This window comes from Gadus chalcogrammus, chromosome 7 (genome assembly GCF_026213295.1).
Source record: "Gadus chalcogrammus isolate NIFS_2021 chromosome 7, NIFS_Gcha_1.0, whole genome shotgun sequence".
In the NCBI taxonomy this organism is placed as follows: Eukaryota; Metazoa; Chordata; class Actinopteri; order Gadiformes; family Gadidae; genus Gadus; species Gadus chalcogrammus.
Window position 1 is genome coordinate 11,247,258 of NC_079418.1, and position 20,033 is coordinate 11,267,290.

General features: G+C 44.8%; 1 protein-coding gene across 4 annotated transcripts in view; it reads left to right on the forward strand.

The window, feature by feature from the left end:
• The window catches only part of LOC130385221 (glucocorticoid receptor-like), a 72,149-nt gene extending 57,096 nt beyond the window's left edge, over positions 1–15,053 (forward strand). For 3 of the 4 annotated variants that reach the window (XM_056593623.1, XM_056593622.1, XM_056593624.1), the window contains 7 exons: positions 1,292–1,318; positions 4,392–4,508; positions 6,493–6,810; positions 7,934–8,078; positions 9,028–9,158; positions 14,115–14,272; positions 14,799–15,053. In XM_056593623.1, coding sequence (XP_056449598.1) covers positions 1,292–1,318; positions 4,392–4,508; positions 6,493–6,810; positions 7,934–8,078; positions 9,028–9,158; positions 14,115–14,272; positions 14,799–14,951 — 1,049 coding nt within the window. In that variant the 3' untranslated portion in view covers positions 14,952–15,053. The remainder of the gene's footprint in view (positions 1–1,291; positions 1,319–4,391; positions 4,509–6,492; positions 6,811–7,933; positions 8,079–9,027; positions 9,159–14,114; positions 14,273–14,798) is intronic. The other variant, XM_056593621.1, reaches the window with a different exon arrangement.
• Positions 15,054–20,033: the final 4,980 nt, after the last annotated feature.

Genomic DNA, 20,033 nt, shown 5'->3' on the forward strand with positions numbered 1-20,033 from the left:
GTTTGTATCCTTCTAAGCGATTAGTTTGCTATGTACACATACTTGTACCTTTTAACTCTAACCCTGATGTTCTACACTCATTCACAATTATTTTGTAGCAATGATTCATCTGGGAGAGTTTAATGCATTTCGGTTATACAACTGCTGGCAAACCCGTAAAGAAAAGTGATCATGGGGGATGCGTTTTTTTCTTCCGAGAAAATTCCTTTCAAGAACGTTTTGCTCGGCCATTGCTGTCAGGTGCGTTCATCTCCCTGGAGAACCTGGTTAGTCCTCAGATCTCAAATGGAACGTCAAAATGTCACTCATCATTTTAATCATTGTCGTACAAAATTTTAATATAGTGTACAGAAAACGGTTACAAACAGATGTATTTCAAAATATGACATTTAATGGTAAAAGCTAAAAACAAATACCTCAACTTCTTCTTGGGTCGGTCAAGAGCAAACAGAAACATACGCGTGCATTACCTTGGGACGTGACAGCTCGGCCCACCGAGGGCCTCGACCGAGCGAGTGGCCTCCAGTGTGGCGCCTCCAGCCAGCGGCCCCGCCCTCTCTCCAGCGGCGGCTGCTGGGAGCTCTCCACTTGGTCGATGGAGGTGCTTAAAATAAAGAATCCCTTGCCCCATGTGAGCACGCTCCAATATAAAGTGAATGGTAGGCGAGTGGGCCACGGCCTGCTATTTGGTGGGGCCGAGCCCACCAAACAGTTATTTTTTGTTTATGACATCTATTCAACTTGATGTATACAGATGCATCTTCCAAATGCAAGACGCAGCTTGAGTTTTAACTAATGTCTGTCAGACAAATGTCCTTGTCAGCCACGTGTACTCCAAACAAAAGAAATGAAGTAACAATGGAGGAGAAACTTAAAAGGTTACGTGAACACACCACACCCTGGGCTGAGGTGGTCCGAGGCGGAGATAGGCTGAGCTGTGCTGGGGGCGTCCATGCAGGGTCATACCAGAGTACAACTGCTGGTCGTACATTAACACACGTCTTGGACGTGTGTTACTGAGGCTTATTGCTAGCACGCTTTCTGGAAACACTCCCTTGTGCTGGTGATAGTAATGATAAACATTGACTCATGCAAGGGATTGCATTGTTGAGTCTTTTCTTTCTGTAAAATTGTCCTTTATGTAAAGCTCATACATGTTAACTGTGCCTGCATTTGTAAGTGATGATAAAATGATGTCTGTGACTGTGTCTGTTGTCGGCAGAGGTAGTGACGGTATGGTTTTTCTTCTTTCTCCCCCTTGCTGTCCTCCGGTTTGGTCTCTATGCTGAAGGATGGAGGGCGAGACAAAACACAGATGGTAAATAAATACACCTTTAATTATACCAACTAGAGTTTCAGCTGATTGTAATGTTCTTGATTGACTTAAAACAGGAACCCCTCTCACATGTGATTCAGATGTTAATGTCTGCAGCTAATCTAACAAATGAGTAAATGTTAATTGGCAATGATTGATGTTAAGCATACTTTTTCAGGGGGTTATTCAATTTCAATTCATAGACATAGACAGAGGTCTCCAGATGCGACAGAACATTATAACAGTACATTATTGATTATTGTCTTTCGTTTAGTAAATATGATTACCAAATCAATCAGACTATGTAATTATGTCAAATATATTTTATGTATTTCTGTATAATATTTGTGCACAATGTACCAAGCAAACAAGCAAAACATATCAAGGTCCTCTTGAAAAGCTTTTGACTTTGTAAAATTCCTGTTGTCGTAGAATTACCTTTATCTTTATCTTTTATGATGTGCCTCGGATTAAGCAAAAACATGTTAGTGTCTGTGTCTACATGTCTGTGATTACATTCAGACTAGTAGGGAGCCGACCAGCTGCATTAGCTTTTCAACCTGCTGTGATAGCGGTGCTTTGTAGCCGTGTTTGTGTAGTTAGCGGCTCACAGTAGGATTAGAGGCAGATCATATCAATGGGATCAGGTCCAATTCGTTGTTTCTCTGGAAAGTTGTGAAAAAGGCGATACGAGTGCCCCAAGGAAGGTGTAGATTGTGGTTGGGAACAGTGCATAAACCAAGACTGCTGTAATGTATGAAGAGTGTATTTTTTAAAAAGCAGTAATTGCTGATAATTCCTGCAGTGTCACTCGACATTTCTAATGTGGACAAAGATTATACATTTTGTGTACGTTTTGCATAGTTGTGTTTGACTCCCAGACAGAATGTACCATGTTCGAGCTCCATTGACCAGACAGTCAGAAAGTCCGACTTTTTTGGGAGCTAATGGTTACCTAAGAAGCCAGCATGGTAGCCACAAGGCAAGTGGCTGACTTTCATGACCCTGGGATATAAACCGCAGCCGACAAGGGCTCAGTATGTTGGCAGATTAGGAGCGTGGGTTTCCAACAGCAGGCTCGCTGGTTCTGCAGGGTTCCTTCCTGATTCCACCGCAGTTAAAAGGCAAATCGCTTTGTGTTTGGACAATCTTTGAAATCGTATAACTTCAATCTTCCCCCACGCATGTTAAACAACACATGGGAGAGATACAAAACAGAACAAAGGAACAGAGAGGACACATTTCTTGAGTAGAAGTTGTAGCAGCATTACTTTAATTTGTATGTTATATATAGCTCCTCGATTTGTACCCTTGCAACTGCGTATGATACGTTGGCTGCAGTCTTGACGGAATGTGAGCAGCTATGTTTTCCATCTTGCTGACGTAACATGTAACTCAAGCGTGTATTCAATTGGATCATGATAAAAATAGGAAAACATCTCGATGAGCTTATAGATTCTCATGCCCGCTCACACATTATTTCAAATGGCTTTTTGCATAATCTGTGTTCTGCAACATCGAGTAGAACTTTATGGGCTTTAGAACAAGTCAATGGAAATAAATAATAGATGAGAATTACCTTTTATCTATTTCCCCAATTAGGGTTTACCCATTGAATATACATCTAATAAATTATATACCTTTAAAATAGTTTACATGTGAAACTATTTTAATGATTTTGAACGTTTCATTTCCATCGGATACCAGCTCTTGATGATCCTCATACTTAAAGGTGTTTGATTTGCATGATCTATTTTTGGGTGGCTAAGAGACAAATGTGTACCAATGCTGCTCCGGTTTGGCGCTTCCGCAAGTTTCCAGGTCTTGTTTTAGAATCCAACAAACCCACAGATCTTTGGATTACATGTTTCTCCACCACTTTTACTCAAGAAGAACCACAGCAGACCGCCTCGTGGAGGTTTAGTCGTACAATATAAGCACTGGGATAGTTTGAGCAGGCCGATGATCTGTCTATTCTCTGCCGAGGAGAGGTGCCAGTCTGCTGATCACGGAGACATAGCTGCAGTGCGCGTGTCTCACGTGGTGTGCGGGAATGCCGTCATGTTAAGCTCTTTTGAGGAACTATTTACACTTTTAATGGATTAGCATGTTGGGACTCCTGCTTGACCGCAGACTAATTATGGAGAGGTTGCGTTTCATTTGGAGATGGATATAAATGACCTGTGTGTTGTGTTTTTTTTGGGCTAATGTGAGGCACAATAAGTTACACGAACCCACAAAAAGAACCTTCTGGAAGGTTCCTGATTGAATTCCAGCTTTCAACACCTTTCCGTGCCCAGTTGTATCAAAACAAGGTTTGTTACTCAGATGGAATCAGTGAAGCTGCCTGGCTGCCTGTGTCTCTGTATATTTATGGTGTGTAACCAAAATTATGTGAGGACTAACCAGCCAAAAGGATGTGAAAAAATCGGACTCATATGATACTCATCAGGCGGTTTGCGTACAAACCCTTCTTTCATGCATCTTTTCATAATGGGGCTAGTGTGGCCTTGTGGCCTTGGCAGAGTTGGTGATTCTCTTCAAAGACCCTGCACGGCTGTGTACCTACCAGTCGTGTATATCTAACCAAACCAAAGCCATTGAGTGCATCTGAGGGGAAAGGGGGCATTTCTACATCATTATATACGTTATGGGCTCTAAGGGAGGATAGAAAGTGTTCATATTTTGAGTGTTTAAACCAATAAAGAATCGGAGTAGCAGGATTTCATGGAACAGAAGCCAACAAGCCTTCCCACAATGCTATGATTACCCCTTGAAGCATGTACATGTCAAAAGGGTCAAAGCTCAGCAAGTTGGGGCTTCTGCAAATGATGAAAGAGGTATGGTTGTAATGTGAAGGCTCCATAATGATGTCATAGCAGCAGCTCCTTGACCTCTCCTCACCACAGGTGAGCACATGCTAGAGCTTTGTCAGGTCTGCTTGGGATCAACAGGTGGTCAGTGTAGTCCCAATATGCCCAGCTAAAGCTAATCCTTCTTAAACCATTTTAGCTATTTCTCTCTCCTTCCCTCCCTTATTCTCTCTCTCCTCCTCTTCTCTCTCTCTCCCAAACAGGGCAACACAACTATCTGTGTGCGGGCAGGAACGACTGCATCATCGACAAGATCCGCAGGAAGAACTGTCCGGCTTGCCGCTTCCGAAAATGCCTTCAAGCTGGGATGAATCTGGAAGGTAAACAGCAGCTGTTTGGAGTTTGACCCTGGGATATCCAAGTTTATATTATGTCAAACACGTTATCTAAGCCAGTGTCTGTAGAATATAACATCCCCCTCAGTCAGAAAACATATCCAGGCAACTACTATTTGCAACACCCACTTTTTTACTTTGAGGAAAATATAATTTCTCTAACTAAATGGGCTTCTGCTATGTTGGTTGGATTAAAAATATGGACTACTCAATCTTTTTTTTCTGTAATATGACTTAATTTATTTAAGTAATATATAAGTATTGAAAGGTGACGGTTAAGCCTGGCAACTGAAGCTGTGAGTCAAAACTCTTCCACAGATACGTGACAGACCATCAATGATTTTAAGACGCTAATAAGATACATCGCTGGGTAAATAATAATAATAATAATAATTAAATAATCAAATGGCATCCACCGTGCTGTCCTCTAATGGGTCACATAAGGTGCTCCCTCCGGATATAATTCCACATTGCATGAGTGTAATTATATTTAAGGGCTAATTTCTTGGCATTTGTTTTTTTTCACATTCTCCCTGTATGACTCACTGTGCGCCTAACTCCCCGCACCGTCCTCCTGTCACTCTTATCTAGGATCTATCTATGATAAATGTGAGCCCTTTCAGAGAAACTCTTATTATCACACTGTATGTAATTTTGTTGATTGTCCGTTTGTAGTCCTGGAGATATATATATATATATATATATATATATATATACATATACATATATATATACATACATTAAATGCACCACATAACATGCCTTTCCCCCCTGGTGAGCGCAGACCCTCTCTACCTGGGTTCAGACGGGAGACATCCACTGAATCACATCCGCATCTCGTCGTCAGGGCCCCCTGTCGCTCGCTGTTCCCTGGTGTCACTTGCCTTGCCCTTCTGTCTTTCTCTCCTCTGGTTTTCCACCACACTGCTCTCTCGCTCTCTCTCTCTCTCTCTCTCTCTCTCTCTCTCTCTCTCTCTCTCTCTCGTCATCAAATAGGAGCTCTCCCAAGTGCCCTTGTTAACACCATGTTCTTTACCATATCCATGGTTTGCTTTTCAATAAGGACGAGTGTCTGTCGCTCACCTTGAGAGCACGTGTCTGTAGCCTCAGTGTTCCACACTGTAAAGACCTCTCTTCCTGCTCGGTGTCCTTCACGTCTTCACTCAGCCACAGCACCTGTCTGTATCAACCCAATGTAGTGGCATCGGCCACCATTTAACTCCCAAATTGCACATTTTCCTGGTTAATGTTAATTCATTACAGGACTGGTAATTTGAGTCCATAAAATGCAGCTGGCGTCATCTCCCTGCCTTGAACCCATTCAAAGGAGAAGATTTGAGCTTTGACACGAATCCAGTGGTTAAGACACAGGAGATGGAGCTATACTCAATATGAGTGGCAGCAAGGTTTATGACAATTAATCATAAACGAATGATTCATTGTGTAAAATGATTGTGTCGATTGTGCCTCGAGGATTAGTGAGGCATGCATTTGCATAAATGTGTGTCCTTGTCACGTGTGTGTGATTGGGAGACAGAGAATACGCATGTAAGAGGAACTAAAAACTAAAACAGGCTAATGCTCTCAGTATTTAATGCTATTGAGTGATTTTAGGGACTGCAGTGCATCAGACCAGTTGACCTTGACTCCCTCCAGGAAAAGCACTTTGTTGCCATAGAAAAGCCAACAGGAAGGGAAATTAAAAAGGCATAACATGTAATACCTTTTCTCCCTTCCCCCCTTAGGACATGTTCTACCAAGAGAAAATGTATATGCATTGCGAAATGCGCTTTATCTATAACCGTCTTATTCCTCTTATATTTACGCTTGCTGCATTGTTATTTGACTCATTTTGTGTCACAATGATACAGATACCCTGCAGGGCGGCACGGCGTACCGTTCTCTGTGATGAACCCACGGCTCTGTTGTTTTGTATCCCCCCCCTCCCCCCTCCCCTCTCCCCACTCAGCGAGGAAGAACAAGAAGCTGATCAAGATGAAGGTGCAGCAGACGTCGACCGCTCTGCCGGCGGCGGGGGACGTGCTGTCCGGTGGCGGCGGCGGCGCCGGGCTGCCCAACGGGGGGCTGAACATGGCCCTGGTGCCCAGCTCCATGCCCCAGCTGGTGCCCACCATGCTGTCCCTGCTCAAGGCCATCGAGCCCGAGGTGGTCTACTCCGGCTACGACAACACGCTTCCCGACACGTCCACGCGCCTCATGACCACGCTCAACAGGCTGGGAGGGCAGCAGGTCATCTCTGCCGTCAAGTGGGCCAAGTCTCTGCCTGGTACGAGAGGGAAAAACGTCTCCTTGCATTCGAGTTCAAATTTAGTTCAGAAATATGCTTGTGTGTGTGTGTGTGTGTGTGTGTGTGTGTGTGTGTGTGTGTGTGTGTTTGCACATGTGCATCTGCACGTGTGCGCTTGTGCAAGAACGGGCCCACTGATTTCCTCGCTCTGAGTAATCACCGGTGAATCATGGATGTGGGCGGTCTCGGGAAACTCACGGATGAGCTTTTAGAGAGGAAAAAAAAAAACAAGTGTGCTCCAGGAGAAAACACACTCTGTCGTGGCACTGGTCCGGAAAACAGAGTGGTGCCGGTGCTGTGTGATCGGAGATAAGGAGGGGGGCTCCCTGATGACAAGAGGTTATGTGAACTGCTGCTTCTCAGAGGCAGTTGCTCTTGGGAAAAAAAGGAAACGAAAAAAGGCACAGTTGAGCCACGGGCTAAACATGCCGTGCAAGCTGTGTGGAGCCGTTCTTGGAGAGGCAATTCTTCTACCTGTGGGAAAAGAGCTGAAGACTTTCGTCTGATCCTCTGCCCTGACAGAGTCGCCGTGCCAAAAGGATTGCGTGATTTATCACCTTACGCTGTAGAACTTGCTGGCCCACATTCTGACGTTTCGTAAGAGACGTCGGTGCTTATCGTGGAGCCTGCTCTGCCACTTGACGAACATGCTTTATGAAACCTGAAGACAGTAATGGCTGAGTTAATGTCTGATCCCAATCCCAATCCCGACCCACCGGCCAGGTGGGCCATTACCTGGGCTGAGGTGGATCTTTCGTCAAACGTTGTCCCACAATAGTCCTGACGCCGTGTTGCAGGCGTGCTGAGCCTTCTCGGCTGCAGATTGGTTGTAGCACAGATTCAAAACGAGAATTTGAACGATTGCGTGAGGCGCAGCAGACAAACGAGTCGAACTCCAACAAAAGTATTAAACAGAAGAATGTGTTTCAAAGAATTTAGGGTTGAAGGTTGGTTTCCATGACCTTGTTTGAAATTTCAGGTTTTTTACTTGGTTCACCGAGAATTCAACATTATTAGGCAGAATCGAGTTCTAGTTTGTGTATGACTTTGCACCATTTTTTTTTTTAAAGTTAAGAGTTCATTTTTGTGTGTCCCTCCTCAGGCTTCCGTAACCTCCACCTGGACGACCAGATGACGCTGCTGCAGTGCTCGTGGCTCTTCCTCATGTCTTTCAGCCTCGGTTGGAGATCCTATGAGCAGTGCAACGGCAACATGCTCTGCTTCGCGCCCGACCTCGTCATCAACGAGTAAGAGCTCAGGATAAAACGTCTAGAGTGATGTTACCACAGCTTGTTGCTTTGTATTTAGGATTAGCATTCGCTATACGAGTGCTGATGCTACACTTAACTATTCTTATTTATAAAAGCGGTTATTTCATCCGCACAGTAAGACATTTACTTTAGTACAGGAAACTAAACAAATGGGAAGATAAAAGTTCAGGATTTAAAGTTGACACACTCGCAATACTATGACATTAAGTAAAATGAGGTTCCTGGGCATCTAGTCACACAGAAAGACTAATTGACGTAAACATTGTTCTAAAAATAAATAAAGTCCATTCTAACATTTGCATTTGATAATTACCATGGTAATAAGTCTTTGATGCAGTGATGCGCTTTTCTTTGGTCTTCAACCTTCAGTCGAATCAATCAACCTTCAATCTAAAAAGGTAAATTAACCAGAATACAATCCATTTGAACTACTCCACGCCAGAAGAACACCTGCTAAGTATAATACTACTGTGCTGGAGGGACCCGCTCTGGACCCGCTCTGGTCTCCGGTCCTACCTCAAGGACTTTCTCGTTGCTGTAGTTCTCCACTTTGGAAAGACCCCACTATCCCAGCGCTGATAAACCGGGAATGCAATTCGCAAAAGGCCAACATTTATAAGCAGCAAATGAACATTGCACATCCACAACGACAACAATTACATTATGGTACGTTTGGTGTATGCCAACAGACGGCAAACATCGGACAACAAAAGCATACAGCATTGTTGACTCTGTCCCTCCCTCTTTCCCTCCCTCCCTCCCTCCCTCCCTCCCTCCCTCCCTCCCTCCCTCCATCCCTCTGCTCCCTCCCTCCCTCTCTCTCTCCCTCCCTCCCTCCCTCCCTCCCCCTCTCTCTCTCTCTCTCTCTCTCCCTCCCTCCCTCTGCTCCCTCCCTCTCTCTCTCCTTCCCTCTCTCCCTCCCCAGAGAGAGGATGAAGCTGCCCTTTATGAATGACCAGTGTGAGCAGATGCTGAAGATCTCCAACGAGTTTGTTAGACTCCAGGTTTCCTACGACGAGTACCTGTGCATGAAGGTCCTACTGCTGCTCAGCACCGGTAATAGAACTGCTTCCTACTGTGTGTGTGTGTGTGTGTGTGTGTGTGTGTGTGTGTGTGTGTGTGTGTGTGTGTGTGTGTGTGTGTGTGTGTGTGTGTGTGTGTGTGTGTGTGTGTGTGTGTGTGTGTGTGAGTGTGTACATTCAAGAGTTTTGAAGAGATAGGGCATAAGAGAGAAAGGTCTTTTTATTAATCAACACAAAACATATCCCTTCCCTCATTGCTCCTGCCCTCTTGGGTTCTTGCGTCATTGAGGTCGCACACATGTGGGCAGCATTGAGGTCGCACACATGTGATTGACCGGTGAGATGGCGACAGGGGAACCCAGAAAGGGAAGATTTGCAGGCAGTCAACCCAGAACAGATATTCTCGTAAAGCATTTCACGCACGAGCTGACGGATGACATGGTCATTTCCAACCAATTACACTCAAATGATAGCTCTTAAAGCAGACAACACCTTTTAATTATGATCAGGTAGTGAAAAGGGCAAGAAGAAGTTCTTGCTCTGTCTGCAGGCGAGCAAGACGTTTAGAGTGAGTTACCAGTGAGTGTATACATAGAAGTAACAGTCTGAGGGCCCTCTCTTGCACCCAGCGCAATTGACTTTCTACACGGATGTATCGTTGCTAATTTGCACCCGGCGCAAAGCTGATTTCCCCCCGCAGCAAATTCACGCCGCTAAACTTGCGCCCTGAGAGGCGTGTGAGCAAAAGCAGAGGCGTATTCCGGCTCAAATGATGCATGGTTCTATCTTACAGATCGATAAAGCAGTTGCGCAACTGACCGAAAAATGCCTGATCTTAGTGCACTAGCGGATAGTGCAGTTGGTGTTGCTATTTTGACATACCATGGCAGGTCGGAACTGTAACATAAGCTTACACACCAGTAGGCTATACAAAGCACAAATATGCAAAAAAATGTTTTTTATATAATATCCATAGGGGGCTGCATGAATAAACGAAGTAGGCTTTGCAATGCGTTAAAATAATAATAATAACAATAATAACCTCGAGCAAATATCGCAGCCTTGCAAAACACTTCTCAATTGTGTTTCAGACCATTAAAATAGGGCCCTGAGCATTCAGTCAAAGATGAAAATGAACTAAGAAAAGCTTTAGCTATGGAACAACAACAAAAAGTACCCTCTGATAAGTGTGTCATGGCATAAGGTGAAGACGCAGCTCATTCAATTGTGTACGTTAGTAACATTTACTCCTGCTAACTACTTTGGCAAAGCAATAGTAGTTATATTTTTTGAAAAGGGGACAATTCAAGACAAGACATGGCTTGTCTTTTTCACCCGCCCAACCGCTAATCAATGGTGTGGACTTACCGACTAATTCATCGGTTTTGATAATCTAGCCTTAAAATAACCCACAATAACAAGCCAACAGCACTGTTCCAAATGTAGGCCAAAAAGCCTTGAATTAAAATAGCACAGAGTGCGTCTCTCAGACAGACAGGTTGAGGCAAATGACTCAACCTGACAAATGACTCAAAAAAAAATTGGTGTCTGCCATCTATTCGGGGTGAGAATGAAACGCTTAAAAATCAGTCAACCGTAGAAGTCAGCTATCAATATATTTGCCTGCCTCCTCTGAGATCCTTTCCAGTTGGTCTCTAGGTGCAGTTTGTTCATGGCATTGGGCCTGGCCTACAGCAGGTGCACTCTGAGAGTGGGTTTGTACTGTTGTTCTCCTTTCGTTCAGCCCTCATTTCATTTCAGAAAGCAGTAGAAACACACCAAGCTTGATCTTGTTTGCTCTTTAAAAGGGTCCAAATTGACTCCAAACTATAAAAATGATGGGTTACATATTAAATCCATGGGTTTGCTGGTAGATATCTCCACTCAAGTTAATAATGCAAAGGATCCTAAAAACAACTCGGAGGCAAAGATAAGGCCATCTTACCTCTAAAAAGCCTCCCTTCTTAAGAGATGCCTTCGGAGAAGGCAGTGGCTCACAAACACTGTTTGCTTAGTTTTTTACAAATTCTAAATTATACCTGTAGTTAAAATACAAAGCAACTTCACAATACAAGCTAATAATAAGAATTGACAACACAATGTTAATATTATAAACTTGCTAGAGCTAGCTTTTTGAGAATTGTGCTAAGTGCTATGTTAAAGGTGCCCTATTTTACCACAAGGGCGGATCTTGATTAGCCATTACAATCTATGCTAACATAGCCCCTTTAGTGACCTATGGATGCATGGATAGACCAGCCATCTGTTGGTACAGTCCCCTCGACGGTCAGGCAGGCTGATCTACCCAATACACATCTGACACAGGTCTGACACAATATCAGACCTGGTGTTAGAATCAGAATCTAACAAATGTATTTTTATGTTTTGCCTTTGGTTAAAGGCTTACCAAGGACTTTTGACTGAACGTTATTCTAAAGTGTTACTGAATTATTTATTTTGTTAACTGATGTATCTGCTCCATCAACAAATCCTTCTGTGTTAACTCATCCCGCCGGAACCACAACTGCAAAATGAGAGGGAGGTCACACCAAGGGGACGAGAATGATTTAATTACAGAGCGATGCATGAGGTGGATGCAGAATGAGCTCCTTAAAGCTCTCCACGGGCGCACAACTGTGTCCGCAGAGTTCAAACCTTCTGAACACGAGGGGCCGGGGGGAAAGCACGTTGCGCGTCCAGCATTAAGCGCAGGGGTTCAGAGGTCACGGCAAGCGTTGCCTGTCAAAGACATTGTCCCCCGTGAGCTAACAGCTTAACACTTTGGGAGTCCGTCTCAATCAAGCTCCTTTTTAAGACAACCTTTGGCTTAGTTTTTTCGGCTTTTGCGTCATGAAACTCACGAAAGACTCGAGTCACGGGATTTTTGTTTGCCATTCCTTTTTGTCAGCCATTCCTCGGACATGGTCATCGCATGTCAGTGTCGACCAAACATGTAGTCGATGCGGCTTATGTTGTGCGATTTGTTGTGTGTCCCCCGACTTTAAAACTGCAAAGCTCCGCGATCAAAATGCTCAAACGGCTGTCCCCAGCAACGTTGCAACGTAACCAGGGATTGGTTAGCGTTATGATTTACACAATTATGCTAATGTTATCGATACTGCTTATTGATCCTGTATTTTAACGGTACTCTTAATACAATACATCAACTATGATGTAGTGTGTAGCTGCTGGCTGTGGATCTGCCCCGCCCTGCGGCCCACTCACACGCTCGACCAGAGAGAGACGGATTGGGAAGAGCAAAAAAATGCATCATAGACAAATGTTTGAATCGTGTTTCAGAAAAGAAACTGAGTTGACGAGATAAAATGTGCCCGATTACGTTTATGTAGCAATAATAAATCATCAATATATTTTCGTCATTTCTTGTCGTACCGAGAGCAGAACCGATAATGTCGGAGCTTATCGATACTTTCTGATGCTTAAGATACCACAGTCTTTAATCAGTCGTACTCTGGGCCCGTTTAATGCGGCGTTTCGGGAGCCCTCCCTGGACGTGGAGGCGTCGTGGCTCTACTCGGACTGTCCACACACCTCCACTGTGCCTCAGCACTGCGTTTCGCTCTACTCGCTGCCGTTTACTCCTTGGAGTAGTACTGCTTATTTCGGTAACGTGTTGGTACGCCTGAACAAGATAATATAATTCAACACTAACTCCTGTTACAAACAGGTGTGTGTGTGTGTGTGGGGGGGTGTGGGGAGGGGGAGGTTTCAAAACATTTCTGCCAAATCTGTCTGCCATTAAAATAGCGACAGCCTTTGCTAACACAGAGAGGCGAGGAATACAAACCTGCAAGTGTATCTGTATGGCAGACGGTGTGAAAGGGAAATCATTTTACCGAGAAGAAAAACATCTCGTGGTTTAACGCCCAAGCAGAAAACACACCGGGCAGAGTCCAACGCCTTCCCCTCCACCCCGGGGGGGTCGGCTAGCTGTTTGATTATGTAAATCAGTAGGGGACCTTGAGCTGCCTTGTTTGACTTTGCATGCTCTTTAGTCTGGTCCACTGTGGCGCGTGGCTCCTGTTTGGCTAGGATCCATTGGAGGGCTCAGCGGTCGTATTTAACCTCGTCTACCCCCCTAAAGGTCACAGGGCCTGCCAGCCTCTGACTTCCTCCTCTGGCTCAGTGCTTCTGAGAACAGGGGATCTGAGGACACGGCTTATTTTGCATGCAGTTTGATCAGTGATCGCCACCAAACCAGGCGTGTGTGTGTGTGTGTGTGTGTGTGTGTGTGTGTGTGTGTGTGTGTGTGTGTGTGTGTGTGTGTGTGTGTGTGTGTGTGTGTGTGTGTGTGTGGCTGTGTGCATTTGAACTGTTACCCTATCATATGGAAACCATTTTTACAAATACATGTTGTTGATGTTTATTTAACGGCCAGTGAAGACCGAGTAGTAAGCGGGCGCAAGGTAGAGATTGGGGGGACACGCAGCGCGGGCGGTAATACAACGGGGCGCGGCCGGGCAAACCCAAACGGGTGGAGCACTAGTGGGATGCACGCCTTTGTGAAACGCTCCCCGTGAAGTGCTATGCATGGATACAGCAGCCGTACCCTCTGGCAGCAAACCAATGGGCCCAACCGTGTGGCCAAGCTGTGAGCGAGGAGGGTCTTTGCTCAGTTATCTGTGTCCAGGGCGGCATGGGGCTCTGGAGGTAGAGCGGGTGAACTAGTAACCAGAAGGTTGCTAGTTCGATCCCCAGCTCCTCCCTAGCCAAGTGTCGAGGTGTCCCTGAGCAAGACACTTCGCCGTGCCTGCTCCTGACCAGCTGGCTGTCGTCCTTCGTGGTTGACTCCGCCGTCGGGGTGTGAATGTGTGAATGAACGGTTAGGTCACTTTGGATACAAGTTTTGCTACCAATGACAGGAGCCGGTGCCAGGTCATCAGCCCCACCTAACCTATTCCCTCTCTCTCTGTGCGTGTGTGTGTGTGTGTGTGTGTGTGTGTGTGTGTGCGTGCGTGCGTGTGTGCAGTACCAAAGGATGGCCTGAAGAGCCAGCCTGTGTTTGATGAGATCCGGATGACCTACATCAAGGAGCTGGGCAAGGCCATTGTCAAGAGAGAAGAGAACTCGAGCCAGAACTGGCAGCGCTTCTACCAGCTCACCAAGCTCCTGGACTCCATGCAGGAGGTCAGAGAGACACGCACACACACACACACGCACACACACGCACACACACACACACACACACACACACACACACACACACACACACACACACACACACACACACACACACACACACACTTCTGCTAATAAAATAAAACACAAACTCTCCGCTCATTCGTCTGGGCAACATCTTCCACTCATTTCCACCCTGTAACACGAGGTCTAGCAGCCACGCCCCATGCCACACTCATATCGGGGAGCGTGGCTCAGGAGGTAGCGCGGGTTGGCTGGTAACCGGAAGGCTGCCGGTTCGATCCCCAGCTCCTCCTAGCCGAGTGTCGAGGTGTCCCTGAGCGAGACGCCTCACCCTGACTGCTGCGGCGGTTGTCTCCGCCGTCGGTGTGTGTATGAATGGTTGAATGAGAGGCAGTGTTGTAAAGCGCTTTGTTTGGCCACTGGCTAGAGAAGCGCTGTATCAACGCAGCCCATTGACATCCCGCAGAGCGCCGTGTCTAACCCCCTCGACGTCTCCTCCCCTATGGGCCAGATGGTGGAGGGCCTGCTGCAGATCTGCTTCTACACCTTCGTCAACAAGTCCCTGAGCGTGGAGTTCCCCGAGATGCTGGCCGAGATCATCACCAACCAGATACCAAAAATCAAAGACGGCACCGTCAAGCCCCTGCTCTTTCACCACAAATAGAACCGCCTTCGACTGTGAAACTATGCCTTAACCCCCTTAACCCCCGCTCAGACGCACACACACACACACACACACCCACCCACACCCACAGAGACTCACACACACCACCCCCACCCACCCTGGAACCACACGGACCTACATACCCATCTCTTATCCTCCCCCCTCGGGCCCCCCCCCCCCCAGTAGCTATGTTTATGTTGTCATGTGTGTGCAGCTTGAGGCCTTTGTTAATTATTATTTCACCCTCCCCCCTACACACCTGCGGTCTGCAGAGCTGTCCAGGTGTTGGCTCGCTCTTAAGCCCGCTTCAGATCACATTAGCTACCAAACCGCTGACCAAGCATCCCAGCAGAAGGTTCTGGAGGCGGACCGGCCTCAGACCCCCGGCCTCTAGACCCTCGGCCCCTAGACCCCCGGCCTCAGACCCCCGGCCCCTAGACCCTCGGCCCCTAGACCCTCGGCCCCTAGACCCCCGGCCTCAGACCCCCGGCCCCTAGACCCTCGGCCCCTAGACCCTCGGCCCCTAGACCCCCGGCCTCAGACCCTCGGCCCCTAGACCCCCGGCCTCAGACCCCCGGCCTCAGACCCCCGGCCTCAGACGCCCGGCCTCAGAGCCCCGGGACCCCCCCCCCCCCCGGGTCACACAGCTGCAGCTGTCTCTGGGCCCTCTAATAACCGCTTCGTCTTGTTGCCAATCTTTGATCTTACGTGGGTTTAGCACACACACACACAGACACACCAGATGTATTCACACACCCACTCTCCCCTCCCTACTCACGCCGTAGCTCCATTGTGGGTGTAACTGAAGGCTCCCACACCGCCCCCCCAAAACATAAACAAACACACACACACACACACACACACACACACACACACACACACACACACACACACACACACACACACACACACACACGCCCAAGTAACCCCACCCCTCTAGGGTGTGAGGGTGTCGGGCCCACGGAGCTCCGGGCGTCGACGCTCAGAATGTACTCAGGACCTCGTCCCCCGGGACCCCCCGTCTCCCCCGTCCCCCGTCCCCCGTGGCTCTGCTCAGCCCCTTGGTAACCATGGATACGTACAACACACAGATATATGTATATTTACGTCTAGACCGTATATACTTACTTGTAGAAGTCTGACCAGCCTGCGCTCCCTCCTGCCTCCGGCGGCCTTGTGAGGGGACCTCCTCATGAACGTGACACCAGCTCCCATAGTCTAATACCTGCCAGGCCCCCCGCTCGCCACCCTGCCCCCCCCCCAGCCCCACCAGCACCGCCACCGCCGTACAGAGAAATGTAGTGACACTGGTTCACACTCGAGTCGCAAGAGGAATATTCTGAGATGAGAGGAAATTCAACAAAGACAAACTAAACGAGAGAGAGCGTCTAAACAGACACACACAGATCTGCATTTTGGAATGGAGAGTAAAAAAACGTGTTATGGTGTGGACAGAAAACTACAAATGATTTCAGCAGTGGATGAATGAGGTTTCACTAAGCAGGAACTTTTTTTTTGGATGAACCTGGCCGTTGGAAAAGAGAGGAGTAGAAGCTTTTTATGCATCAACACAGTGTACACACGGACACACATGCGCCTAGACAAATGTTTACACCGAATTGATCAGACAAGGGAAAAAGTTGTGCCTTTTTTAATCTTTCAGGCTTCTTTATAGCCATACTGTCTGAACTGCTGACAAACTTGCATAGGAATTTAAAAAAGGTTGGCGTAATCTTTATTTTCTTTTTTTGCGCTTATTTATTGTTTTGCTCCTTGTTGGTAATTTCCACTCTTTTTCTTTTCTTTTAGTTTTATTTTAAGTTGTCTGGTTGATCTAATGATGCCGAAATGTAAACAAAAGTAAACAGTACAGGGGTTGTAGCACGTAGAAATAGATGCATTATTTTGTAACTACTTTTTACATATGGAAAAATCAAGGTGTTCCTTTCTTCAGTTAAATGGTTGTTAGGTCAAATCATTAATCTCCATTCATTGTCAAACGATTACATCAGCTGTTCAAATGTATGATTAACCAATAACGGCTTTTATGCTAATACACATTTACGTTTGTACAAATATACCATGCTATACAATTCATGCATATGCAAATCCATAACTGGGTATTAACTACCAAAATCGACAGAGTAAATGCAAGTTAAGGAATCAGATTTCAGGTCAGTGTTTGGTGTTGGGAAATAGCCATAATTCAGTCCCAATTGACTTGTTGTCATTCAACACAAGACCTACCTTGGTGTTCCAGGAACTTATATTTTTTAATCTAAATACACCCATCTTTCTATTTGATGTTTTGGCTCTACTCCCTGACTCTCAATGAGTTTGGTTCTGTTTTCTGCAGTTCAGTTAGATTCGTTTGCATGGTGTGAGTTCTGAGGAAACTGAAGCTTCTCTATTTAAACCTATTTCTTTTGATGAGGTCACACACTGGTATGCAAATGTGTGTTGATGGGAAGGTTGACTCCCAGTTAGTCCTGGGGGAATGGATGTGTGAGTGTGACTGTCTGGACAGCGTAACATAGTGCACGTGAGACAATGCTAACAGGCAATATGGTGATAATGATCAATATATATTTTTTATAAATCTAGCCCCCAATTAATCTTGTGATTAAAAAACGAATAAATATAATTTTTATGGTAAAGTAAAATTTGGTTACATTTATAATATTTAAAAATTTGATCAAATACAAATGTTTCTATCTAGTCCTCGTCAACAGTTTGTATTTGCGAACATTATCTTGAATAAAGATATTAAGAACCGAGGAATCAGGGAACTAAAAAGGAGAACCCTGCTTGTGAGCAAAAGTCCTCTGTGCACAATATGAAGGTGAACCAGAATGTTACAGCGGGAGCGAGAAAGATCTTTCTTTCTTACATTGTATTTTCCCATCAACCTTGGCATTTTGCTTCACCTTCTTTATATTCTTACAAAAACAACAACGTATTGTTAATAATTAGAAATCAAAATAATATATTTAAAAACAAAAAGAGTGAACTATGAAGAAGTGTGTTTGAAATTATTTGGCAAGATCATTATTTTTGAGCGCTCCATCATTGAGGTTGGTGGAAATATTCACAATCAATGAGTTAATCTGTAAGCCGTTTTCCCCTTCACTTGGATGTATTATAGCAGTGCCAAATCAAATATCAAATTGTTTCTAGTTCATTTCTACTCCCAGAGTAAGGTGTCTGTATGGAGTGGTTATTGTCAGTTAACCACTTAAGTTGTCCGTCATTTGTGGCTGTCATCAAAACTTGGCTTCAGGGTGCTCATTTATGAAAATCTGATCCTGTTTTGTTATTTAAACTAAACCGTATTTTTTATGTATATTAAAAAAATTATCTATATATAAATCTATATATATTTAAAAAAGTACTCCTAAACTTTTTGGTCCAGATTTATTTTTTATTGTCAGTATGCTATTACTGTTAGAAATTGTATTGTACTATTAAATCAGCACAGAAGTACCCTATCATATCCAAAGCTGCACTCATCTGTAGTGCATGTGTTGCTTTTTATCGAAGTAGCAAAGCTACAAACCTACCTAACATACTCAAGTGGCTTCTCAAAGAGCCACACATGTGGTTTAGTTTCTGACCCGTGATTTTACTCAGCCCATTATGCCCTTTGACCCATTGTCCCAAATACATCTTTACAGAGAAAGAAAAAGGCTAATGTATGCTATTCCGAATTGCAGGTAATAGGTTGCCATAGAGACAAGTATTTTGTGTGCTAGCTGAAGCTGTCGGTGAAGGCAGGTTGTGGGTGCATGGGAGCCAGTATTCTACGAGACAAAGTATCTTGTGGCCATTAAGCGGTCGTCCATCTGTGTTTATTTCCTCCCTAAGGGCGATCCTAGTTTCATCCAATTCCCTCTGTCAATAGATTTTTTTCCCTGGCAGGATTCTTATCGTTAATAATTAAAGACAATGTTGTTTCTTTAAAGATACAGTATTACAATATTTTGTATTTCAGGTGGCGGTGCTTCTGGTAACCAGCTTTAACCATCTCGATGTGTTCATACGCCTGCTTCTTTCTGAAATGGCCATAAGTGTACATAACGGTAAATATATATCCAGCGCCTATCTGATATTACAGAATATTTTTTCAAGGAAAAATCCTGTATATTCCTATGCTTCACGTTTTCATTTAAAAAAAGACATATTTGAAATGTTTGACTAAAAGGCCTTGAGAGAGATGGAGTCTGAGAGCCATAGACAAAGGGTTTAAAATTCAGGAAGAACAGACTTAATTATCAATGCTTTTTATGATTTATTGTAAAAAAATATATATTGAAACGATATTCTCAGCATTTTGTATTACAGCAGCTTAGTCTCTTTTTGGTATCCATCATTTTACTCAATCTTTTTGTACATTGAGTCTCAAAAAATGTCCCAGAGCCCTGACCCCTTTTCTCCTGTTTGTTGTTTTTTGTGTTTGATAAAGTAGTCGTGTTGCTTACGTTTGCAAAGTGTTAAACATGGGCACGTTGTAATGTAAATGTCATTTTTAACAACCCCACAGGAAGTCGTTATGAATAATCACTGTGTTTTAAAGTTAGGGGAGACGATAACGATGTCAGTATCGGTGGGGGGTCCCTTGAATGGACATTTTCTACATCAATGACCAAAGCAGAAATATATAAATATATACATATACTTTAAGAGTTGACAACAGAGTATTCGAACAGATGTGTATGAAGTAGCACCAAGGAATATCAGACATAAAGACCTTCTATATTTAGTTTGATGATCTCGTGTTGAACCCCCCCCCCCCCCCACACACACACACATACACACACACACACACACACACACACACACGCCTGAGAAGAGTCTGGATTGCTTTGGCAGGGAAATAAAGAAATCATGTGAAAGAAAATCTTGCAGATCTTGCAGACAAATTGCACTACCCTCTTACTGGTCATGAAAGTATATTTTGTATAAAGTACATTCAAATACTATCTTTAAGACTCAAGGGCAGATGATGTTTCACTGGTATGGCTTTTATGGAAGTCTGTTTTTTGTTCGTATTTCAGTTATTGTAAATGTAATCTTATGTATAAA